The sequence below is a fragment of the Diceros bicornis genome, chromosome 5 (assembly GCF_020826845.1).
Source record: "Diceros bicornis minor isolate mBicDic1 chromosome 5, mDicBic1.mat.cur, whole genome shotgun sequence".
NCBI lineage: Eukaryota > Metazoa > Chordata > Mammalia > Perissodactyla > Rhinocerotidae > Diceros > Diceros bicornis.
The window spans coordinates 63,763,492-63,789,385 of NC_080744.1; the positions used below are offsets into that span (position 1 = coordinate 63,763,492).

The 25,894-nt window shown below is 54.4% G+C and overlaps 1 protein-coding gene across 4 annotated transcripts in view; it reads right to left on the reverse strand.

Moving 5' to 3' along the window:
• Window positions 1–4,648: 4,648 nt before the first annotated feature.
• The window catches only part of TLE3 (TLE family member 3, transcriptional corepressor), a 50,032-nt gene continuing 28,786 nt past the window's right edge, over window positions 4,649–25,894 (reverse strand). For 2 of the 4 annotated variants that reach the window (XM_058541966.1, XM_058541968.1), the window contains exons 7-20: window positions 21,948–22,152; window positions 19,872–19,888; window positions 16,143–16,262; window positions 15,157–15,207; window positions 14,522–14,674; window positions 13,946–14,078; window positions 13,241–13,425; window positions 12,300–12,376; window positions 11,241–11,490; window positions 10,616–10,863; window positions 9,590–9,737; window positions 8,676–8,826; window positions 7,789–7,865; window positions 4,649–6,710 (exon numbers count right to left, since the gene is read on the reverse strand). In XM_058541966.1, the coding sequence (XP_058397949.1) occupies window positions 6,603–6,710; window positions 7,789–7,865; window positions 8,676–8,826; window positions 9,590–9,737; window positions 10,616–10,863; window positions 11,241–11,490; window positions 12,300–12,376; window positions 13,241–13,425; window positions 13,946–14,078; window positions 14,522–14,674; window positions 15,157–15,207; window positions 16,143–16,262; window positions 19,872–19,888; window positions 21,948–22,152 (1,923 nt within the window). In that variant the 3' untranslated portion in view covers window positions 4,649–6,602. Of the gene's footprint in view, window positions 6,711–7,788; window positions 7,866–8,675; window positions 8,827–9,589; window positions 9,738–10,615; window positions 10,864–11,240; window positions 11,491–12,299; window positions 12,377–13,225; window positions 13,426–13,945; window positions 14,079–14,521; window positions 14,675–15,156; window positions 15,208–16,142; window positions 16,263–19,871; window positions 19,889–21,947; window positions 22,153–25,894 lie in introns of all 4 variants that reach the window. The other 2 variants (XM_058541965.1, XM_058541967.1) reach the window with 1 other exon arrangement.

Consider the following 25,894-nt stretch of genomic DNA (forward strand, 5'->3'; position numbering starts at 1 on the left):
TCAGGGTCAGGGTGAGCACACTGTGGAGTGTTCTGGGCATTGGCAAATGTACCTTAATGGATGTGAGGAAGGCCTAAGCTGGACAGGGGACACTTTTGCCTCTTGACTTCCCCTCCTATGCTCTTCATCTTGAGTCAGTGATCTCCTCTACCTATGGGATCAGTTCTTTCCATGCTTCTGAGCCAGTCCTAATGATGCAGCCATCCCACTATCCATTTATTGATTCATCCACCCCCCCCATCCATCCACCCATCCATCCAGCAAGGTCATAGAAACATTACAAGCTGTGTGACCTTGGGCAAGCTGGACTCCAGTTCCCTCATCTATAAAATGAGTATAATAATAGCATTGGCCTCATAGGACAGTTATGAGTATGGAATTAGCTAATATTAGCTATTATCTTCATCACACACTCACTGATTCATTCAACTAACATTTCCTGAGCACCTACTATGTGCTAAGTACTGGAGATACAAGACACAGTCCCTGTTCCTGGAGCTCACTGTCTGGTGGGAGGGTCAGGGGGACTTCAGGAGAGAGGATGATATCACTAACTTCACAGTCGCAATACACCATGCTTAGTATGTGCTACGGAGAGCTGGCAGAGGATGCTCCGAGGGCACAAAGGAGACACACTCAACTCAGACAAGAGGAGTGTGGGTCAGGGAAGGCTTCCTGGAAGAAGTGAAACTGAAGCTGAGTCCTAAACAATGAGCAGGGGTTGAAAAAAGGATGTGGGGCTCTCAGGCTGGAAGACAAGCACATACAAAACCTAAAATTGGAGGACACTGGAGGTGTGTGTGACTGGTGTGTAAAGTGCAGCAGGAGAAGAGGTGAGGGGTGACTCTGGACATGCAGGGCCCAGCCTGGGGACTAGTTAAGGAGTTTAGACACTGTGCTGTGCAGAGGGCCAGTGAGGGGCTCCAAGCAGGGGAGTGATGAGGACAGATGTGCAGTTTACAAAAGTAACTGTGAGGGACTGGGGAGCTGAGAATGGGTGTACCACCCAGAGAGGGACCAACCATGTCCAACGATCCAGTGCACAGATCCCCAGGTCTTCGAATGCCAATTGTGTTGGGGACCTACAGCCCTGGGGGTCATCACAGGCATTCTCTCGGTCCCTGAACTGCAGCCCACCGACTTCATTTCCTGCCCATCCCCCTGCCTCTTCTGGCTCAGGCCGGAACTCTGGCCTCTGCCCAGTTCCCCTCTCCTGAGTTTTACCAACCTGCCCGTCTGAATCCTAGCCTGGCTTCTGCACTGGAGACTGGTCAGGGGGAGGCAGCAGGAACTGGGATTTAAGCCAATTGGATTGGAGCTAGAGCAGGGGAGGAGCGAGAATCAGACAGGCTGGGCGAGGGGTACAGGGTAAGATCACACCCTCTCACCCCAGGCCTTAGCACATGCTCTTCCTCTACCCAGAACACTTCTCACCCACCTCCCTTTGGCATGGCAACTCTATTCCTCAGGTCTCAGCTCACTCCTTCCAGGAATCCCTCGCTGACTCTCCATACCCAGGTTAATGTCTGTCACGTGTTGTGACATCTTCTGGTTTGTGCCTTCACACATCTCATGGAGTGGCAGTTGTCAGTTTACGTTTCTCCCAGCTGGCTCAGAGCTCTGTGAGGGAAGCATTGTGTCTCATTGATCCTTGCATCCCACCACCTAGAACCATGACTGGCACATATTAGATTCTCACCATCCAAATGTTGGTTGGACGGATGGGTGGGTAGATGGATGGCTAGGTAGATGAGTGGATGAGTGGGTGACGGATGGATGGATGGATGGGTGGACGGAAGCATGGGCAAGATGGGTGGGTGAGTTCTAGGATTTTCTCAAGGCAGGAGGCTGGTTTCCATGACTATTGTGGGCCATCTCCCTTCCATGAGGAATTTCTTTTGGAGAAGGAGCAGGAGGCCTCATCCCCTGGATACTAATCCCCCAAACAGAATTATTCAGTCCTGCCCACTGGACAGCTCGCTCCTAGCTTCCTGTCCTCCCTCAAGGAGTGTGCCAGGGGTCCGGGGGAGGCGGAGGTACCAGACGTAATCTCAGCTCTGGCTGTGCGGCTCATGGTAAGCCACTTGCCTTTTCTGGGCCTTAACTGTCCTGTTTATAAAATCAGGGGCTGAGTATAAATGTCTCTTCAAATACAAAAGGTGCAATTTTGGTGTAATGTTTAAAAATGCTTCATGGGTACATTTTATATTGTTAACACAAAAAAATCATGATGCCTAACCATGCAAATAAAAAAGGTTAATCAGGTTTGTTTGCCATACTTTATATTAAAAATAATGTTCAATTTCAAACACTGTGTTCTTGAAAATAACATTTACACTCCATCATCACAGGATATCCCACGGCCAGTTCATAACATTAAACAGTCTTGTTAAGGACCCTTCGAGCTCCAGCATCCAGGTCCCAGTATCTCTGTACCTTCCCGTAAACCCTACCAGTTAGGACAGTCACTGCCGCTGCTGGGGCTGCCTAGGGGTGGGGAACAGGGATGGGCAGTGACTCAGACAGAGGCCAGAAGGGTGGCCTGGTCAGCCGTTGCTAGGAATGACCTGGACACTTGTACACAATCCGACGTGAACTAAAACCATGAAAGCTGGCTTCCGACAGCCACGCCCTCTCCATTTGTTTACACAGATCTCCTGGCTTTGAGCAAAGGCAGCACAACACAGCTGCAAGAACTCAGAAGTCATTTCATTTCTCTGGGCTTCAAGTATGAGCATCCACATGCCTTGCTCACCCTGAGAAATAGGAGGATAATCTCAAGCTAGTGAAAGCTCCTCCTCTATTCACTAGTACTGCCCTGGGTCAGTCCTGCGCACCGCCCTCCCGGGAAACTAGTCTAGCTGGGCAGACAAGCAAATCCAAATCGGTGCAGGGAGATGTTACAAATGTTATGATTGGTACGACCCTGGATTGTTGCAGAAAAAGTTAGGGAGTGACTTTCAAAAAGTCTAGAAAAATGGTGTCAAGGCCTCTGCCACCCTGTAGAGGAGGAGGCAGGGGCAGCCTCGGGGGATTAAGGATGGGAGTCGGAATGTTTACCACGTAGACTAGAAGAGCTTCCAAGTGCAGAGGAACCACCTGCAGATTATTAACATGAAAATTCGGCTTCTAAGAAGCTGAGTGGAAGGTGTTGGGTGGGAGCGGTGGGTGCAGGCCGAGGCAGAGGAGGAAGCATGCGCAGTGAGCATCAGCGTGCAGAGGCCTGGTGAGCAGGTGTAAGCACAGAGGCAGTGAGAACAGGCAGGAGTCGAGGCGCTGGTAGCTGCCGCTAAAGGATATGCCCTGACACCACTTACACAGGCCCAGTTAAGGGGCTGTATTGTCTCTCCCCACCCTCGACTGTGAGCCTCTACGACTGGGACCAAATCTTGGTCACCTGTGCACCCTTGAGTATGCCCAGAAAATGTTGGTATAACAGCCCTTCAGAGATTGCCTCCCCTTCTCGGAAATGGGAATAACGCTGGCCTTCACTCCCGTGGGACAAGACTGGAGGTGAGCATTCACCGAGGGCGATTTTCACCCACTGGGGCCGGCAAGCCCCAACTCCAACCCTATCTCGGCACCGACAGGCAATCCCGGGCAAGTCCTGGGTGCACACAGAATTTCCCGGCCAGAGCCTGCCCTCTGGCCCTCACTCCCGCTGCTGCAATGTGCAGACCTGGACAAATGAGACTAGTGTGGTCCAACGGGGTGACACTTTACCAAAGTCCATGCAACCATAGAAGACAGAGCTGTCAGCTGAACTGCAGCCTCAGATCAGCCTTCTTCCTACCTGCTGGAAGCTTCTCCTCGAGAAGCCTGCGAGGACAACCCCCTCCAGCTACATGACCCCTGTGCGTGCAGTCCAGCTGTCCTTTCTAGGCTTAGAATAAAGACGGTGCTTTATTCTGATTGTCACTCCTTTTTTTAAATGTTAAATTCCCTTTCTTGTATGAAATGACAGCAGGCAATTGTTTGTGCTGATTTATAATGACTTTAACAAAATAAGGAGTTGGAAACTATGTTAGGCCCCAGTTCTGGAGAGATTCTGCGAATGGGAACAAGAAATCCACAAGCCTGGGAACCCAGCCAGGCCCAGCCCTGCCTCTCTGGGGACCATGACCTGCATTGCCTGTCCTGCCCCTTTTGCAAAGCCCTCCTCCCGAAGACTTCAGGAGATTGAGGGTCCCCCCAACATTAAATTTGTTAAGATTAAAAAAAATGATGCGGGTTTTCAGGCCCCGACGTTCATAGACACTTTGCAATTTCACTTGAAGTTCATCACATTTCATTTTTTTCCAGAAAGTTTTGCACTTGACAGCTGTACAAGACTTTAGTGGTAATGGTGGTCTTCCCCTCAGGGAACCCTGTCTGCCCGGAGGACACCACCCCCCCACTCCCTGGTGCTGAGACTGGGGAGGTGGTGTAGAGCCGTATTGTGAACAGCCCCCTCGCTGTCCTGCACAGTCAGACTTAGGGGTGGGGGCAGCATGGGAAGTGATCTGAGACGAGATGAGCTCATGTTTACGGATGACAAAGGAAACCGCCCAGGATCCAGGACATGAGGGTGACAGCAGCCCTGGCTCCCTTCTTGGAGAGGACTGAGAAAATGCGGGGGAGGGGGCAATTAACACACAACAATCAAACCAACCTTTAAATAGTAACTTTTAAAAATATAAAAACAGCTCATTACAATGACTTTTCATTTTTTTCTTCAGGAATCAACTTTCTTCTACCCTCGCCCTCCCTTGTGGCTAGAGCCTTCACAAGAGGGAGCAGACGAACATTTGAGAGCCAGAGAGAGAGAGAGAGAGATTCTAGACACCCTCCACTTCCGAAAAGGTACAGGGCGCCTTGCCAGGCGGTGGCCTCCACGTCCCTGAAGACGGCCGTTTTCACCGGGGCTCCTCCTTCCTTCTCACCAGACAGAATCACACATTATAAAATAATCCATAAAAATGCAGTATAAAAATTATCTTCCATATGCTACATCCACGGAGAGCCCACCACCAGGACTCACAACGGCCTTTAGCTTTTCCTTAAAAGAAGGAAAAAAAAAGACCAAAAGGAAAAAAAAAAAAGCAACCCAAATCCTAATACCTCAGAACATTTTGGTACCAATAAGTGGTACCTGCAGAAGACAATATTCTACCTGTAACCTGTCTGGGCTCCAGAGAGAATGAAAGTGGCCAGAAGTCACCACAGTGTGCCGGGACTTGTGCCCCACCCCCACCCGAGCCCTCAGCCCCCGCCGCCAGCCCAGGTGGGTTGGGGGGTAATCCTTTCAGACCCACAACCCTGCAGGTTAACACACTTTTCCCCTCCAGGGAGCGAGGATGGGGGCACAGGCAGGAAAAGGGGAGAGGCATTTTATAAAAGGACATCACTTCTAATTCTTTTTATTCAAATTAAAAAAAAAAAAAAAAGCACCCACATCAGTTGCTATTTTTCTCTGGTAGCTCCCTGAGCTGAGTTGCTATGCTTTCCTCTAACTTTTTGTCCTTTTTAGGTTGTGTCTGAAGATTAAGGGCCGGAGATGGAGTTCCTGTGAACTTCCATTTCTCATCACGATAACCAAGTGTGCACTACAGAGAGAGACCAACGAAGCCAGGAGGAGAGAGGGGAAGAGGGGGAGAGAAAGGGAAAGGGAGAGTGGGGAGAGAGAGAGAGTCAGACACCTGAGAGAGGGAGAGGACAGAGGGCAAGAGGCAGGCAGACAGAGGAGCTTGAGAGGCCACAGAAGAATCTGACCGTTTCTCTTGATGTCAGCCCAGGCTGGCCCCGTCTCAAGCACTGTCCGTCTGTCTCAAGCACTGTCCATCCATCAGTCTGCATGGCGCTCAATCCTGACGCTTCTCAGACCCAAGTCCCTAAGTCCCCGGGGAGGGAGGCACACTCATTCCAGGGGGTACCTAATGCTCAGTCTGGCAACCAGCTACAGCTCCCTTCCTCCACCCCAAGATTTTCTCCCCATTCTATCCCCTCTCCATTGTGCTCTCCCTCTCTGCCTCCCCTTCCCAGATGGGAGCTTCTGTTTACAAAAAAAAAAAAAAGCCACCACCGCGAGTGGATTACAAATACAGCAGGCGAATACACGGCTCGCGTTTCTGGTGGGAGGGGGCCTCCTCCCCCACTGACCAGTCCGCGATAGGAGTCTATTTACACTTTTCACAAATCTTGTGCGCTGCACAATCGGGAAAATGAGGGCCCCCAGCACAAATGTGTGGTCCACTCCAGCGTCCCCGACCCCGGGCAGGGGGACAGGTCAAAAGAAAGGGGAAGGAAAGACAGAGATTCATGAGGGTGTCTGTGGGGAGCTGGAGCCACGAGCCTCCAAATAAATCTATTGGTAGCATCTGCCAGGATTGTCAACGGGGAGGAAGAGAAGAGAAATCCATCGGAGTCCGTGAGACACATCAATCCATGCCCAGGAGTCCGGACCGTGACGGGGCATGTGCCCCCCAGCCTGCCAGAGCGCAGCCCCGGAACGCTCAGCTGCTCGCCGCCTGTCCTCCGCCATCCTCGGGGCCCCTCGCCGGGGTCTCCCTGTCACAGCCGAGTCTGTTTCTCCCAGAGTTTGACAGCCCTGTTAGAGTCCTTGTTTAATAGATGACCTCATAAACCGTGGCCTTCTTGTCACCAGAGCCTGTTACAATATATTTGTCATCCGCCGAAATGTCACAACTCAAGACAGACGAGGATTCCTTAGACTGGAGGAGGAAGACGAGGAGAAGCAGCGGGGTGCGGGGAGAAAAAAGACAGGAATCACTTTCCCGGTAGTCGATACCATTTCTACGCTCTCGGAATTAAATTGAATTGAATCGCCCTCTACCCGCCCTGGGGCTCTGACCTTCAGCACACAGAGCATGGTCACACAGATCGAGGCCTTAACACCCAGCCCAGAGAGGCGCTCGCAGTTCAAGATGCTCCTCCCACCTGCTCTTCTATAAGGAAGAGCTCATTCACAGGGTCCAAGGTGAACTTTAAGGAAGTTCTAAGGATCACACAGAGCACTTTAGCACAAGCTTCTCTTCTGAGTGTACAAATAGGAGGAAGCATCTCCGAGCTGGGAGCAGGAGTCGGCAGGCCAGCTCTCAGTCTGGTGAGCTAAGAAAAGGATTTGCACCTGAGCTTTGAAGTGTCACTAGAGAGACTCTGAAAGTTACGTGTGTGACACACTGGACACCAGACATTTCCAGCACGGATCCAGAAAGTGGCGTGTTGGCCGTGAAAGCGAGAGTGCGACTGTATGTGTGTGTCTGTGAGCATGTGTGTGAGTGAGAGAGTAGGAGAGGCCCCAGATCTTGAAAAATCATAAAAAGCCTCTCCCCTCTCTCCTGTCTTGTTCTGGACCTTTTTCTCCCGCCCCACCTCTCTCCTTACATGGAAGTGTTGAGATGAGATACAAACTGACTTGAATATTAGGTAACACTGCTCTGAAAGAAGATGCTCAGTTACGCTCGGCAGCCAGCGCCCCTCGGCGAGCACTGAGCATGCGGGCCAGGGCCAGGAGCACACTTTACTTCTCCTTGCTCTAGAAATCCTACAAGGGCCCCTGCTGAAAAGCCCTCGCTCTCAGGGGTCAGATGCCATCAGCAGCAGAGTGTGTGTCCCACGGATGTGCCCAAGTCCTCGTCTCTGGAGAACCCATCATGGACCCCCATCAGGTGGGGGCCGGAAGGCGCCAGGGCAGCTCTTGTTCTGCCTCCTGCTCTCCAGCGCCCATCACCACGGACAGGCCCTGACTCTGGGCGGAATCAAGAGGGGCCCTAGGATGGTGGGCGGTACCTGGAATATGCTGGCTCCATATGGCGTCCTCCAGGCATTGAGAAGGTTATCTTTCCCAGTGCTCACAAACCATTTGCCTGCAGGTGGGAGGCAAAGGAAGTGTCAGGTTGTGGCCTGCTGCCCTCCAAAGCAAGACCCACCCCAGACGTGGCCAGCTGCCATGGAAACGCGAACCGCTAATGAGTGCCTAGCTGACTCTCTGCTTATGAGAGGCACTTTGTAAGCAAGACACATAACAGACACATGGACACCCAGAGAACGCCCTCCTCTGCAAACAAGGGGGAGGGTGGGTGGGGCCGGGACGGAAAAAGGTAGGATTCACAGTTAATCGCAGCAATTACACTTCCCCAAAAGATTCTTTTTAAAGCCACTAAGGTGGACTGGCCCTTCTCAATTCTACTGGAAGACAGCAAGAAGTACTGGAAATGGTGAAGCCCTGAGGGTCTGGAGACCCAGCTGAAGACCGCGGTCAGGGGGCACCCTTACTCTGCCAGGGCTCTGCCCATGTTCATGCACTAATGCTCCCCCAAACCACGTGGCGGGCGCCGTGCTATCCCTGGTCCACAGAGAAAGACCCACGGGGTTCAGAGAGGATGAGAGGTGTCCAAGGCCGCACAGCTGTTCAGTGGAGGAGCAGGTATTCCACTCCAGGGCCACCAGCCGTCAAAGCTGGTCGTTTCAACCACCTGGAGGGATCGCCTGCAGGGCTGCGAGTCCTGTTCCTTTTCCCTAGGCCAGCAAGGACCAGCTCTGGCCTGGTCATGAGTGCTAGGCACCCTCTGGCAGTATCTGCATCCGAGGGACAAGGGTGGGGGGACACTGGTCGGGGTCAGGAGGCCTGGTCTCGGGACCCGGCTCACTTGGGGCTCCCGCCCCCCGAGGCTCACCGCAGTAGGCGAACTTAAGGGAGAGCACGCAGCTCTCATGCAGGTGTAGCTGGTACTTGTCGGGCTTGGTGTGGTGCAGCACCTCCACATTGCTGCTCTCCATGCCCACGGCCAGCCACTCCCCGGTGGGGCAGTAACCCAGCGAGAAGATCTGTGGGCAAGAGGCAGACCCAGCTCAGCATCCTCTGCCTCCAGAGCCCTCGGGTCCTCAAAGGCCCTGCTCAGGGACCCTGAGGGCTCGGAGACCCCCTCCCTCAGCCCAATAGCCCAGGGGTGTGGGATGTCACTTTTCACCCCCATTTTACAGGTGAGAAGTTGAGGCTCAGAGAGCTTGCTGACTCTAGGAAGTAAGTGGGCGAGCCAGAATTCAAACGCAGAGGTGCCACAGGTATTTTACTTTCAAAGTCACTCTCCATCTTTGTGACTTTTGCCTTTCATTAAAAAAAAAGTGAGTAAATAACACTAAAATATTAAACGTGTAAGATTAAAATATTAGAGTAATACAAATAACAACAAAACATAATAACTAGCATTTACAGAATGCTTTCTATGAGCCAGGCTTATGGCTGAGGCTTTTAGAGGGACCCTCTCAGGTGCTCCCGGTAAACCTCTGAGAGATCTACTATGACTGCCAGCCCATGAAGGAGAAAACTGAGGCCACACTGCAACAGGAGGGGAGCTGGGAATCAGATCTGAGCAGTTGGGTCACATGTGTCCAACTCCAAGACCTTGGTGAATCTATTTCATTGCCGCTTCCCCCAGGAAGCCTTTCCACATGGCTCAGGTTGGTCTCAAGTCCATTTGCCATGACCACCTGGGAGGGCCCCTTCGTCCCCTGACCGGGCCACGAGGACCCCGGGAGGGAAGGGAACACGCTGCTCTGGGGGAGGGGAGGAGAGCCTCGGGCCGCACACCTGGGAGGTGAAGTCATGCTGCTGCAGTTGCCGGCCCTCCCGCAGGTCCCAGGAGCGCACAGTGTTGTCCAGGCCCCCAGTCCACAGCTTGGTCCCGTCGTGGGAGATGTCTATGCAGCTGGCCCCATCCGTGTGGCCCTGGAACTGCCTATGAAGGCCAAGCAGGGAGCAGGGGTGAGCCCCAGGGAACCACTGACTGCCAAGCTGGTAGCCATCCCACAGAGCAGGCCAGCTCTGCCTCTAAGCCGAAGAGGAAACCAAGGCCCAGAAGCGGGTGCACTGTCCACCCGCGGTGCCTTAGTGAGCTTGCAGCAGAGCCAGGCCTGGGCCCTCTCCCACTCCACTCAAGGGTCGTGTCCAGGGGCAGGTCCAGGGGGTGGGCGCCTAACAGGGGAACCTCCTTAGCCCCACACTCCATGCCTCCTCAGCTTGCATTCTTAATCCACTTGCCTCACCCTGCACGAACTGGGGGGCTGAGGCCATACACAAGCCGAATGGGAATACAACTAACAAAGACGGCAATGGGTACTGATAGCCGACTCGGCCAGGCACTGCAGCTTCTGCACTGCGGCCCAGCTCTGAGGATGGTGCCTCACCATGCCTGTTCCACACAAGGGAAACTGAGACACAGGGGCTAAGTGACTGCACGAGTTTATAGTGGAGGCAGGATTCAGACCCGGCAGCTCTGTGCCCGACGACACTGCTCCTATATTCCAGTCTCGACGCCTGGCTTCCTCAGCTCTCCCACCCTCCTCGCTGCTTGTCTCCACTCCCCCCAGACCTGCTCTAGCTCTACCTCTCCCAGAGCCTGCTGCACGCTCCTGCACCAAGGAGCCCTCCCTCCTCTGCCCACACCAAGCATCTGGCACACAGCTTCCCCCACACAAGGCAGGCCAAGCTGTCTTCTCACCTGGGTGGCCCTCGCCCGCACTGCTCTGGCCACCCCACAGTCCCAGCAACACTGCCAGGCACGACCAGCACAACCTTCCCGAGGACAGGGCACCCCCACTTGCCGCTTGGCCTCACCTGACCAGCGTCTGGTTGTGCAGGTCCCACACCGCAATGTTCCCATCGCTGCAGCAGGAGAAGCAGACTTTGGCGTCGGGGCTGATGGCCAGGGCATAGCAGGCGGGAGCTGAGGATGTCAGCTCGGCCTTGATGCGGGGCGTGGGCGAGGCCAGGTCCCAGATGGTGAGCGTGCTAGCCTCGCCGCCCACAATGAGCGTGCGCCCGTCAGGGAGCAGCTTGCAGGAGCGGATGTAGTTGTCCCTGTTCTGGAGGGAGGAGGGACAGTGTTGAGAGCTGCCCACCTGCCCTCCCGGGGACCAGCACAGCCACGTCCAGCGCCACCAAGCACCCCCCACACCAACGCTCACAGCCTGCCCTCGTACATGGCAGCTGCCAGGCCGTCCCTTTCCTCACTCACAGCCCTTCGATCTTTCACACATTTCTCCACAAACCCTCTGAGGTCAGTATCATCCCCACTTATAGATGGCAAAACCAGGGCTCACAAAGGTTGGCCAGCCCACCCAAAGTCGCCCAACCAATACAGGGCCGAGCCAGGCCAGGTTGACGGGCTCTCTCCCTGTCCCAGGCTGTCCCACTCTCCCAGGCCAGCTAGAGGAGATGCCCGCAGCCCTGAGACCCTCACCAGGCAGTCCAGCTGGGAGATGGGGCTCTTGCTGCCCGGCTGGCTGATGTCCCAGATCTTCACGCAGCCCTTGCCCCCTGTGTAGACGTGCCGCGTGGGGTTGCTGATCGTCACAGCACATACCACCTCCCCGTGGCTGAGTGTGTTGATCTGCCGGGCATGCCTGGGGATGCCGGGGCCTGCCAGGGCGTCGTGGGGGAAGGGCACGGGCTGCATCTGGCCGTCGGCGCTCACGTGGAAAGAGTATGCTCTGAAAGATCGAGAACCATCACTTCTGCCGTCCCCAGTCCTCTCACGGTGCCCATAGGCCCTGCGCAGTTCAACCCCCATGACCGCCAGACTGGCCTCCCTGACTCCAGGTCCCCCTCCCCAAGTCTTAGGGAACCCAGGAACCCCAACCTCTTTGGCCTGGCTCCACAAGGGTGGGGACTGCTTAATATTCCAATCTTAACTTCTGCTCCCACTTATATATCCTCGCTCCAGAGTAGGCTGCTAGCCCCACAGGGGCCCTGGAATGCCCCTTCCCACCACGTACGAAATCCCTGACGTGCCGACCCTGGAAAGGACCCAGCTAGAATGCCACCCCTCCTTCAAGAGCCAGGGGTATTAGGGAGGGAAATCTGTTCGCCCAAAATGAACCGTGGAGTACACATCAGAGCCAGGGCGTGAGCCAGGGTGGTCTGTTTTAGGCCATTGTGCATGCCAGCTGGGGGTGTCTCCAGTAGGTAAACCCCAAGGAGCCCCAAGGTCAGGGCAGCTCCATGTCGTCTGGTTAGGAGGCACCAATGTCTGAAGTGCTCCTTCTCTCCCAGAGCCCAGTGACCGTACTCTCAACCCCTGTTGGTTCCCCTTTTAGAGGGAGCCTGGGCTGATCAGGAGTGTGGCCAGACAGCCATTTCCCGGGGTTGCAACCTGGCTTCCGAGTGCCTCTAGAGGGGCAGACACCTTCCCCAAGGGGAGGTCCACCAGAGCTGGAGGACGGGGGCGGGAGGAGGTGGGGGTTGTGTGCTCTCCCCTGTCCTCCCCAAGAAGCATACAACGAGTATAGCCAAAGCTTACGGTTTTCCGCCAGGAATGGAGGCGAGGCTTGAAGGCAGGCCTGTGGCCCGCATCGGGGGGTGAGGGTCAAAACCAACCTGTAAGGCAAGACACAGCCAGCCCTTAGTGAGGGAGGCCGTCATACATCCCCCCTCCCCTGCCTCCTCCTCCTCCTCCCCCACTTCCTGGGCTCTGCCCGCACAGCACTGCCTCTTCAGACCCCAGGAAACAGCCAAACAGAGCAGAGCCCATAGTTTCAGAGCATTCACAGGCCCAAGGGGCGCCAAGTGCTTTGCTCAGGACAGTGGCAGGGATAGGGTGACAGTCCAGACCCCCCAACTCTGAGCCAGTATCCTCCACCCCCACGCCCAGGTTCCGCTGCTGCACAAAGCAGAGCCGGCCCCGCCCCATTTTGTTCCCTCCTGGTGTCCCAGGGGGCCTATCACGCGGAGAGGAGGCCACCCCAGGTACAGGAGGTAAAGAGAGAAATCATCTCCTGATAAAGGACCCTTGCTCTGCCAACCCAAATCTGAACTGCCGTCAATAACCACAGACAATTCTTGTCATGACAACCAGCCCCACCTGCAAACCCCTGCTAAGTGGAGATCACCTGACTCGTTCTGGGATTCCCAGCCCACAGAGCCCAGAGGGCAGGGATCGCCCCACTTCCCAGATGTCTGGAAAGGGGCCGCCCAGGGAAGTGGCATTCTGTGAGGTCACATAGTGACCACTGAGCAAGCAGGGCGTGCGACCCAGGTCCCCTGACCCCAGTGTGTGTCCTTTCAGCCAAGTCCATTGGTTTCTGATAAATACTCTCTCCCAAGGGCGGCTGCCTGTCGCGAGACCCCCCAAGGTCCCCTTCGGTGTGCAGGGAGTGCCTCTCCAACCCCCACCAGCTCCCGACTCCTTGCCCAGTCCCCCAAAAAGGAGCCAAAAGGTCTACGTACAGCTCCAAAGCTCACCATTGGTGACCGGCCATAGGCGGCAGCAGCGGCGGCGGCAGCCGCACTCATCTGCGGCGGGATGTTGTGGAGGCCGGCGTAGGCACTGGGGCTGGTGAGGGAGCCGTTCATCTCATGGTGGCTCATCATGGCGAAGGGCGCCGCGTAGGAGCTGGTGATGGAGATGGGCGTGCGCAGGGCCGAGGCTGTGAGGAGGCGGGTGTCAGCCGGGGTGGCCATCAAGGGGAGTGGGCCCCACCCCTCCTTCCGGGACAAAGCTACCTCGCCGCCTGGTGGGAGAGCAATCCCTCCTGCATTCTAAAGCTGCCTGCTCCAAGCAGTCCTCTCAGAGTAAACCCACCCAACTGGGATCGCTGTCTTCATAGCCCAAGAAGGGTCAAGCTGAGATGTGCCCACCTATTTTTACAGAGCAGGACGTGGAGGCCCAGAGAAGGGGGCTGTTCAGTGTCCTGACCTGTCTGAAGCAACTTCCACATGCCTAGCCCAGCGTGGCCCCAGTAAGCCTTGACATCAGTGCTGAAGCACCAGGTGTCCATCTCCTCCTCAAGCCTGACCATGAAGGCCCCCAGGGCAGGCCCTGGGAGAGCCCCAACTCCAACACAGCCCCTGGTGCTCAGCCCATGTGTGTGGCACCAGCCCTGGCTGGGGGCAGACCCGTCCCCTCAAGCCCGGTCAACCCAGCCCCACTGTGCCTACCCATTATACCTATCGGGTCCATGCCTGGGGGTTTGCCCGGCATCGACCGGAGCCCTGGGGTCGTGCTGGTGCCTGGAGTCGGAGCATCGTTCCTGGGAGTTGGCGTGTTGGACTTGAGCCCAGGGGTGGAGGATTTGTCATTCTGAAAAGGCAAGACACAGAGACCAAGGGAAGCCATGAAGACTCCTTTCTCCCCAAAACTGGACGCTGTGTGCTGGCCACAGTGCCCAGCGCCGGTCACCACATGAAGCCCAGTGCCAGCTCCAGTTGGAATCTACTGCCCGACAGCCCCTCAATTCTTGCCCAGCCTTGTTTGGCAGGGACTATGGTGATTGGTCCCATTTTACAGATGCAGAGATCAAGGCTTAGACACCTTAACCAACTAGCACAGGGTCCAGGCAGTAAGTGGTAAAACCAGGATTTGAACCAGGGCCTAACTCCAATGCACGTTCTTTCTACTCCACCCCTCTGCCCTCCAACTGGCACCACCTTAGTTCCAACCCCTTTTCCAGAACCACTTCCCCCACCCCCACGCTCCCCAGCCCTCTCCCAACCTCAGCGACGCCAGGGGCAGACCCCACATACATGACCAAGGTCTTTGGTCTTGGAAGAAGGTGTGCTGCTGGAGGAGGCCACCGAGGCTGGGCTGGTGGGGGCATCCTTTTTCAGGCCACGGGCCTTGTCCAGCCCATTTTCAGGAGGGGAGTGTGCCGGGCTAACCCGAGGCGTCGCTGGGTCCTAAAAACACAAGTGATGTTGAGATGCAGTAAAAGTAACAACTAGCCTAGAGTCTTCCCTGTGCTGGGAATGGAAGGGAGCAGGTATGGGAGATGGGGAGGAGCTTGGCTGAAAGAGACGGGGGCAACTAGGTCTTAACCATTTAGTCTGACCCCTTTGCCCCACGGATGGGGAGACTGAGGCCTGGGGTTGGGGTAAGTGCCTGGAGGACCAAGGGGAATGAGAGCTGGCCCCTTCCCTGGGATCTTGGGGGTCTCTCTCTGGAGATCCAGCCTAGGAACCCCTCAGTGCCCACGGATGCCCAGCCACAATGCAGCAAAGCCCTGACCAGCCTGATGCCCCAACCCAGGGGCCTCGTCGCCCTGCTCAGGCTGCCAGTAAAGTTGGTGCAGCAGCTGTGACACTGCAGCTCCCACCTGGGGAGGAACAATCTCCAGCCACCCCAAACTGAGAGCTGCCCCACAACCTGGGCCTGCCCTTACCTCATTGGAAACATCCACCACCAGATCATCACTCTTGTCCCCGTCACTGTCCTGCAACCAAGGGAGAAGCCGGTAAGAGACCATGCCCTTCCCACCCCAGACTGAGCCCGAACCCCTGCCTGCTTCCACCAGCCAGGATCTGAACCTGGGACAAACCCCAAAGTCCATGCTCTCTCCACTCTCCCCACCCAAGTCGGCCTTCCCCCGAGGCTGTTTCCCAGCCCAGCCCCCCGGCTCTGGGGTCACTCTGCTCCCATGCCCATTGGCAGCCTCACCGACAACTGGCCCCTGCCCATTATAATATTTCTAAGAACTCTTTAACTTGGCTCTCTGAAACCAGACACCTCTTTCCAGCTAATTTTATATCTGCCATCATTCACGAGTAAGCACGCTAGTCTCATTTTGTCATTTCCACCACTCTGCGTGGGATGGGTGATCAGCCTCATCTCCCAGAAATGAAGCTGAGGCTTTGGGTGTGCAACCTGTTCACAGCCACAGAGCAGCCTTGTTCACGTGGCTGAACGAGGCTTGGCTCAAGACCACAAGTCCCAGCACCATGTCGCCCCCTTCCCTCTGTCCCAACCATCACCCCTGCACGGCCTGGCGCAGAGCAGACACCATGGCCATGTGTAGGGTCGGAGTGTGGGGACAAAGGGACAGCCCCCTGGAGCAGACTGGGGATTCTGGGAGGGCCGTGATGGCAGCCAGGGTGGTTGGCCACCTGTGGGAGGAGCCCACAGCTTTCCCGAAAACCCACGGAGGCTGGGACAACCTCCCTATCCACTCCTGCCAGGCTGTGGCCCACATGCTCCCAGCGTGTGTATGGCCCTCTCACTACAGGCCACCCACCCTCCTCTGTGGGGCCGCCTCTCCTGACCCCACCAGTGCCCCTCTGTCCCACTTCCCGACTACCAAGAGGGCTCAAGTCACGACTCAGGCTCTGCGGGGTCTCCACCAGCCCCAGCCCGCCACACTCTCAGACATACGTATCGGCTCAGGCTGTCCTTCTCCTCTGCTTTCCGCTTCTTGGCCTCCATGCTATAGTCTGCGGAGCCTCGGTGCTTCTCACTGGCCCGGAGGCTTTCCGAGGGGGACACTGAGTTATTCTGGAAGCAAGAAGGAGATTCAATGTGAACACTCCACGCACGCAGAGACATAGCTAAGTGCAGGCAACTCAGGCGGTCAGCCGAAGTGTCCTGTGTGTCCTGCAGGTCTCAGCTCCACTGGAGCCTCACCAGGAAGCCCTCCCAACTCCCAGACTAGGTCCCCCAGGAGGCCTTGGGAGCATCCCAATTTTCTTTTGTAGCCATACTGCTGCTAATAAATAATTAATTTGCAATGAGCCATTTGCCTTCAGACAGACTGTACACTCCATGAGGGTAGGGGCATATCTGTCTCCTTCACCACCCATCTCGTGCCTGCCAACAATACTTGCTCAAAGAAGGAATAAGCAGAATTTGCACTGAGTCTCAAGAGATGGATGTGAACTGACAAACTGGGGCCATGAGCAATACTCCATCTGCTGAACTGGACAGGAATGGGAGACTGACAGGGAAGGAGAACGTCGGCTGCCAGCAGGCAGCCTGAGCGTGGATCAACAACCTGGCATTGTGTGTGGATGCCCTACTATCCAGTGCGTGGCCTCTGCAACTTCAGAGAAATACCAGGGTTACAAAGAGACAGAAAATGCAACGCTGTGAAGGCTTTCCCTCTGAAAGCCAGAAAAAGTATAAGAGCAGGTAGAACCGTCCCCTCTGTAATGATGGGAAAGGAGGGGCCCCAAGAGGTTGGGAAACATGCCCAAGGCCCCCTAGCAGGAGGAACATGAAGGAAACCCACATTTTTCAGGCTTGGAGTTGCCTAATGAGTTCTCCTTCCAACTATAAAGCCAATAGGGAGGAGTATAGTTTGGAATTCGAGGCCTGGGAAGAGGGAAAATGGGCCAACAGCCAAGGCAGGAGAAGCACTCACGGGCGGCCTGGGAACAGAGCTGTCCTAGAAGGTGAGAGACTGCCCACAGAGGAGGACCTGCTGGACCATGGTGTTCTTGGTGGCCAGGTTCTTGGGGGGTGTGGCTAGTGTGGCTTACTCCTGTCTAAGTGTCCCACCTACACCCTCCCTCACTCCCTCACCACTCCCCCACCCTTTCTGAGCACCTGCCCTGGATCAGGCCTGGGCTGCATACCAGGGATGGAGGAATAAGCAAGACATAGTCCCTGTCCTCCAGGAGCTTAGAGCCCAGCTGGAGGGAAGGCCAGTCAATCAACATCCCCATGCAGCGCAGAGGTGCATGACGAGGCCACATGGGGACACAGAGGGACGTCTGTCCAGAAAAGAAGGGCATTGAAAGGCAGGCGCGATGAGCCTTCACCTCCCGTCTCCCCACTTTCCTGGACGCCAGTGCCGGCTGGGGGCAAGGGTCACTCGGAGGAAACAGGCATGGATGGCCGGTGGGCAGCATCTGGGGGGCATGGTGTGGGAACCAGCCACAGAACTTAATTTCCTTTCCTAAGCTGGTTTCTGGGCAGCCCTTCCCTGCCAAGTTTCTGCCTGAAGCAAATTAAAATGGCAGAGTTATCAAGCCTTGAAGAAAAAATGGAGGTTATAATGGAACTGCAGCTCAACCTTCCCCACAGCAGAGTGGGAGCAGTGGCGATGCACGCACAGCCGCAATTCAATTAGCTGCTACAAGCGCCGGCAGAAAAATCACCGTCATTTCATTTCCTCCAACGGTGGCCACCCGGCGCTAAGCAGAAATGCTCCCAGCCCCTCTCCTCTCGGGTGGGCGGGGGCGAGGGAGTGGAGGGGAGAGGGAGGTGTGCGGCTGCTCGTGTTTCTCCCTGCACCCCAGTCCGCGGTGCAGAGAACAGCGAGCCCTTTCTTCTCATGCAATCAGGCTGAAAACCCTCGCCGCTACCGGAGAGTCATGTCAGGCATTTAGCGGCATCGATCCAGCCCGCCTCTGGCTGGCAGGCGGCCAAAAAACTAAGTATTTTTTATTGCTTCGGCTAGGCAAGGAAATATGAATGAAGTTACCTCTAATTGGACTCCAGACTAACCCCTCTGGGACAGCTTCCAGCCCGTCCCCCCGGCCCCCCTCCCGCCCTGCCGCAGCCCTGTCCTTCCTGCCGTGGGCCTCATCTGTTGACAACCTGGTTTCCAAAGGGCTGACTACTTCAGTCTACACCCCCTCCGACAGCAGCGCCACATGCACACGGCCCTACCGTCTCTCCCCCGAGCTGCCCACCCGGCCCCGGACGGCATCTTGATTCACCCCCAGTGGACGCTCCAGGGGCCTGACTGTGCTCGCTCTGCTCTGTGAGTCTGCCGTGCATACATGTAGGGCGAGCGTCGCAGAGTGAAGAGCTCCGCCCTCGGGAGTTCCCCACGGGTTTCTTTCAGCAGAAAGCTTTCACAGACTGGGGCACAAAGCCAAAAGCAAACAGCAATGAGGATGAGGACGATGTGAGGACAGGGAGGGTGTTGCACTTGCAACACCCGTTTCGCTCTGCAGCAGGTCCCTGTGAACCAGGCAATCTCCCAGATCCTGGGTCCTGTTCTGACGGGGTCTTCCTAACTAAGCCGAGAGATTGGCTGGGCAGGGATTACGCCTGTGTTACAGATAAAGAAACTGAGGCTCGGACAGGCGAAGAGATCTACCCCATGTCCCACGAAGCTGGGATCGGACATAAGCCTTGAGGGGTCCAGTGCAGCCCTCCTCCTCTCGAGGCAAACCATCGCTCCAAAAACGTCACCTTTGGGGGATCAACACGAAAGCACCCGAAATGGATTTTCAGCTTCAATTATTCCTTCCTTATGTCCCTAGCCATTCCTGGGCCCCAAGATGGACCTGGACATCTGAGCACACAGCAAGCTGAGGGGACGCACGCACTGCTGCTGATGGGAGGTTTAACAAGTCAGCGGGTGGAGGGCTGGGAAGGGAAGGTGGGTCGAGAGGGAGGAGCCGCCCGAGGAAGCTGCTGTCTAGATGGTTAGTTAGCTGCCTGACCTTCCAAGTCCTACTTAACACGAAGTAATAACCAAAGCCATCCTAACAGATTAGATGGCCCCAGATACAAGGATGGCGATGAGGAATAAAATAGCTTTGCTAATCGCTGGAGGATTTTCTTTATTCAGACTCCACTGCGCTTACTTAGAAGGCTTCTTCACTTGAAACAGAACCTCTGAGCCTCAGTGTGATCAGAAAGACTTGCAACAAATCAGAGCTGGCACACACGCAGGCAGCCTGGCCTTAACGCTTGCTTGCTAGCACTTTCTTAGACCGAGTTAAAGCCAAGAATAGGGAGAAACCTCAGGCGTTTGGAGGAAAGGAGGATACAGGATCAGACGGGGTGGGGGGGGGGGTGGAACCTGGGGCAGCACCCTGACCCAGGACGAGGGACACCTGGGTCCTAAGCCCTGGGTTCAGCCCAGGGACTCCACAAAGCCCCTTGGAGGACCCCAGCCTGGCCAGTTGACCGCTGTGGTTAATCACCTCTCATACAAAAGGGAGTCAGAGCTCATTTAGCCCAAGCTCTTCATTTGACAAATGATGGAACTAAAGCCTGGAGAGATGAAGGCTTCCCCAACTGAAGGCCACTCTCAACAGGTGACAGCAGCTCCTATTTCATGACAACAATCGCCCCCCCAACCGGGTCCCCTCCTCCTTCCAGCACCCCAAACACACTCCATGTGTCCAGAGTGCTGACACTTACCGCACTGGATTCTCTCTCTTTGGGGACAGAAGGCCAGGACAGGAGGAAGGTCAGGCCCCCCAGGACAAAAAGACAAAAAAAGAAAGGAAAAAGGTCAGTCTCATCCAGCTGGCTTTTATGCGTTGCTAGTTTACGGGTTTTAAATCGGGCAACAGGCCTGGCTCTCTGAGTCACCGCGGGTCAGCCAAGGCAGGGCCATTAGGTGACGTTACTCAGTTTGGAAATTAACTGCCCGAGTTCCAAAGCTTCCCCCACTTTGGAATTCGGGCAGGTGGGGTAGAGGGAGGCTGTGTCCTAGCTCTCCCTGACAAGTCAAGAAGGGCACCAAGATGATTGGTGAGGAGTTTTTAAAGCGATAAGCTTGGGAAGGATCATGCTATGCAAAATATCCGTAGGATCTGGGAGCTGAGAATATTATTGTTAAAAAAAAAAAAAAGGAAGTATAGGAGTGTTTTTGTTGTTGTTTTTTAATTAACACCATTCTCTGTTTCTTTGCCAAGAAGCCTCTGGAAGCTGAAGCCTCTGATTATCTGCCCAGCCAAGCACTAGCTCCCTGATTCTCCTGTCCTCTGTGGGAAGGCTCTCTTGCCCTGCCAAGAGGACCATCCCACTGCAGGAACAAAATACGTGGCCTCTGGTTCTCACAACCTGCTACAGCCCTATGGCCCAAGCCAGGGCAGGACAGTGACACTCCAGGCTCCCAGTGCCCCAAAGTGTGGTGCCCAGAGAGGCTCAGAGGGCATTGGCTGTATGCCCCGGTAAATATCTAAGGGCAAATCAAATCATCACTTTGTACACCTGAAACTTACATGATCTTATATGTCAATCATATCTCAAGAAAGCTGGGGAAAAAAAACCTAAGGGCAGACCACACAAGGTGGCAACTTTTGAAAAGGGTCTGCCAGGGAGCCAGGATCTTTCCTTTCCCGATCAAACTACGCCTTCCTGAGCCCCTCCCTGGGGCAGCTTCCTGTGTCCTCACTGTGAGCCTGGGGGGAAAGTCTGATTCCAGGTCTTTCCAATCATCTCCCTGTAGTAGTATGATTGCTACCTGAACTTACAGGCAGTCAACTAACAGGTCTTTACTTGAGCGCCGACTGTGTACCTTTTCCAAGGCACATGCGTTGGTGAGACACATGTGAAGTTAAAGGAACTTCACCTAGGAACTTGGCTCCTGTCCTTGGAGGACTAATGATCTTCGTGAGGACAAAACATTGTCCAGGGGTGGGATACAGGAGGCCAGCCCTGGTGGTCTAGTGGTTAAGATTCAGTGCTCTCACTGCTGCAGTGGGGTTCATTTCCCCGTCAGGGAACCACACCACCCGTCTGTCAGTCGTCATACTGTGACAGCTGTGTGTTGCTGTGATGCTGAAAGCTATGTCACTGGTATTTCAAATACCAGCAGGGTCACCCATGGTGGACAGGTTTCAGCAGAGCTTCCAGACTGAGATAGACTAGGAAGAAGGACCTGGCCACCCACTTCCGAAAAAATTGGCCATGAAAACCCTATGAAGAGCAGCAGAGCACTAGCTGATATAGCGCCAGAAGAGAGAGAGAATGGGGCAAAACAGCAACAACAAGAACAGGCAGGGTTCCATTCTGCTGGATGCAGGGTCGCTAGGAGTCGCAATCGACTGGACGGCACTAACGACAAAGGCTACAAGAGGACAGCAACAAAGGGCTCAGTGTTGGGACCTCAACTCTTCAACTCTTATGGAAATTTGAAAAAGACCCCCTACCTGGCCAGCAAGTCATCCCAAAGGCGGGGGATGGGGCTGGCCCTTGAAGGACGGGCAGGGGGTAGCTGGGAAGATGGGAGGGTTCTGTGGGATGAAGGGACAGGATGTCCTCAGGGCAGAGAACAGCGGGTACACATCAGGAGTTAGGAGTTGGGGGATGGGGGATGGGACGCTGGGTTTCTATGGACCAGGGATTCAACCGATGGCTCCAAATCTTATGCTAACTCCTGGTCCTAGGGTGACAGCATTTGCTGTGTCCACTCTTGGTGGGGCCCACAGGACCCTTGCCCCCAGCCCACCCCTGCCCTCTGCCCCAAGCCCCAGCTCCAGGCCGCACCTCTGTGGTCCAGCTCATGGTGGTTCTTCTCGTCCTTCACCGTCAGGTGGGCCTGGCTGCCCAGGGCACCAAGCGCCAGCAGCCCCGAGCTGCTTCCCGTCACCGGGGGGATCCCTGGAGGCTGGAGGCCTGACGGGTGGGGTGGCAACTGGACCGGGGGACCGTGCGTGGCGTGGGAGAGGTGCTGCGCCTGGAGCTGCTGTTGCTGCAATGAAGGTGGGGGTGAACACGGCTGAGCTGGAGAGGGCAGGGGAGGCCCCAGGCCATCCCTCTTACCCCTTCTTCGGGCGGCAGGGGTAAAATGCCCCTAAAACCTTTGCCCCCAGCTCAGTGTCCAAATGCTGTCTTGCTGAAGGAAGTCTGTTAATGGCCCACAATTTAGATACAAGATTTATGGCTTCAAACACTCCACCCATCCCCCCCACCCAGCTCAGGACGGACTTTCTCAGTGTACATTTCCAAGCCCAAGATAAATACAGCATGCATTTAAAAACCAGCTGGTCATGGGGGCGGGGGGGGGGCCCTCCCTCTCAGCAGGGGGTCCATTTTTAAGCAGTCACACCTTTGCTCATGCTTACATGCCTTCACACGTGAGCAGCCAGCGTTTCCCCCTGGGAAGGACTCCTTAATTGTGGGGAAGGAAGAATTCCTCAGAAGACTCCCCATTCTGAGGAACTCCACGCCTGTCTTACAGAGCCAAGGCAGGCCACGGTAGAGAAAAACTCACAACAGGAGGAGCCTGGGGCCAGTGGAGTAAGAGCCAGCATCACTAGACATCAGAGTGGACAAAGGGTAACAAGACCAGTCGAGGATCAGGAACCAGACAGATCAGGATTCAAATCCCAGCTCTGGCGCTTACTAGCTGTGTGACCTTAGGTTACTTCAACTCTCTGGGCCTCAAATTTCTTTATCTGTAAAAGGGGGGATGTAGCACCCACCTCAGAGCATCGCTGTAAGATAACATATGTAGCAGCCACAGTATAGCACCCACTCATTCTGTGATCATGACAGTAGCTAACATTTACCCAGGGCTTACAACGGGCCCCCCACTGTTCCAGCATCAACTCAGTATCACCATCAACAGCAACTAGTATTAACAATCCTCCTGCCTTGCTCCACCCCCAAGCAAAGATTCTGCTCCACTACTCCAGGGGCCCCAGACCTCCCTACCTAACAAGAGCCTCAGGGTCTTCTCTTTTCCTCTCCCTTTCCCACTCCCAAGTGACTGGCTTGGGCAGCCTTAGGTCTCCCCGGAGCAGCCACGACAGAACACCCTTTATCATTCCTAAGACTGTGCCCAGAACCTTGGGCAACGTGGGGCAGGCTTCACCACAGCCAAATATCTCCTAGGGATTGAAATATTCTTAGCAGTGGCTCGGGCCTTGGATACGCGGATATCCACTTACACATACATCTTTCTTCTCACCTAGCACAATAAAAGGGAACCAGCATTTACTGAATGCCTCAGTGAACGCCCAGGCACTTCCCAAACATTATCTGTGACCTTTGCGACCACCTGGCAAAGGAGAGGTTGTGCCCATTTTATAGACAGCAAACTAACGCTTGGGGAGCTGCAGTGGGCAGCCAGTAACTAGCCAAGACGCCCCATGAGTGAGTGAGATCTAGACTCATCTGTCAACCACCAACTTCATCCAAAAAATGTTCCAAAGGAGACCCCCAAATCAAGAAGAGCTAGTGGAAGGTGCCAGAGAACAAAGATCTGACAGGCTTCCAGATTTCACTCCTGACTAAGGGAACTCAGCTTGCCTGGCAGTGTGAACGGGCTTTCTGGCCACTGCTGACAGATGACAGAACATGGTAAGGGCCCACAGCCCTGTTGGGAGGCGAGGCCCTTGAGGCAGTGAATGTTTGAGGTCAGGGGTCAAGGGCCACAGTCTCTCCCAACAAAGGTACACACTGCCACCCCAGCCCACCCCAAAGTTAATGGCAGCCACAGCCACTCCTATGCTCCTGGTCCTGGAGGACTTGTTTCTCAGCTCTGGGTGAAAGGCTGGGACCCGCCACCATCACTCAAGACCATCAGTGCAATAAACAAACGCATAGAGACAGATTGGATTGGTGGTTACCAGAGGGGAAGGGGGGAGGAAGGAGGGCGACAGGGATAATTCGGCACATGTGTTGGTGATGGGTTGTAATTAGTATTTGGGTGGTGAACATGAAGTAATCTATGCAGAAATAGAAGTATAATGATGTACACCTGAAATTTATACAATGTTATAAACCAATGTTACTGCAATAAACAAAAAATTAAAAAAAAACAAAAAAAAGACCATCAGTGCAGCTCTGGGACTTCTGTTGCTAGGCAGTTTACAGAAGCTGCTGGTGGGCATTAATCCCAGTGTGGCCTGACCCCAGATCCTCCTGAGACACCAGAGCAGAAACAAAGCCCGGGAGCCCCTGCAACTGGCATCACAGGAGCCCAATGCAGAGATCCAGCCCACCCCAGCCGGGGGCCTCAGGCTCTTCTCAAGACAGCTCACACCTGAGCTCCCTCACCTTTTCTTTTCAAAGAAAATATAATTTTTATATCTTATTACAAAAATAATACATGCTCATTATCAGAAAATACTAAAAATAAGTATGGATTTAAAAGTTTTTCTGAAAAATTACCCTTCAATCCCACTCCCTAGAAGATTCCACTGTTAATCTATCTAGATTTTCCTTCACAGAAATCTATAAATTGTAAATGTATTCTATACAAATGGGCTCTTGTTCACCTTACAGCTATACAACTGGATTTTAATTTGAGAGTGTTCTGAACAAATCAATGTGTCCTTTTTAACGGCTACATAATATTCCCTGGTGTGGCTGACCAGTCCAACTTTATCTAGGTGCCCAATTTTAAAATGAGCCTCTGCCAGGGGCCCTGTGGGTTTAGACCAGTTGCTGGTAGGTGCTTTAATTCTGCCAGAATTAACTGTTTAGTAAAATTCCAGAAGGCAAGGACTGTGGTATTTAATCCAGTTTTTATAGTGAACAGCCAACAAGATGACTGCAGGAAGAGAAGAGAAAGAGGAGGAAGAGGATGGCTTCAAAAGAGGTAGCTTTGCTGCCTGGGTTCAAGGCTAACCCCTTCCACGGCCAATTCTGTTTCTAGAGAAAGAGCTGAGTAAAGATTTGTGCCCGCGGAAAGACAGAGCTGAATAGTTCCAAACACCCCGATTCTGACCTTACCAGGGAAGGTCTGCCCCTCCCCCAGCCTTCCAGGCTCAGCCTCGCCCAGGTCACATGCCCGCTCCTCTGGAAGCCCTCCCCATCATCCTGGTCAGAAAGGGTTTCTCCCTTCTAAGAGTTCCATCAGCTCAGACTCTGGAGCCAGACAGACTAAGGTGGGCACCTAGCTCTATCCTTTATCAGCTATGAGACCTTAGATGAGTCAGCTGTCTTCTCTGGACCTCAGTTTCCTTAACTGCAAAATGGAGAATAGAATGCAGCCCGTCTCTTTGGGTTGTGCAAGGATCACATGCATTACTACACGTCAAGGCAAAGTAGGAGCTCAGTTAACATTAGCAAAAACGATGAATGGCGGGGCCAGCCTGGTGGGTGTAGCAGTTAAGTTCGCGTACTCCACTTCAGCGGCCCGGGATTCACAAGTCTGGATCCTGGGCACAGACCTACACACCGCTTATCAAAGCCATGCTGTGGCAGGCGTCCCACATATAAAATAGAGGAAAATGGGCACAGATGTTAGTTCAAGGCCAATCTTCCTCAGCAAAAAGAGAAGAGGATTGGCAATGGATGTTAGCTCAGGGCTAATCTTCCTCACCAAAAAAAAAAAGAAAGAAAAAGAAAAAAAAAGATGAACAGACTGCAAATACAACCATTTCCTTCATCTTTACGTGCTGCTGAGCAACTCATGAGCTCCAGGAAGACAGGACCTTGTCTTATCCATCCCAGCACCTCGAACAGCGCCTGGCACGTTGCTC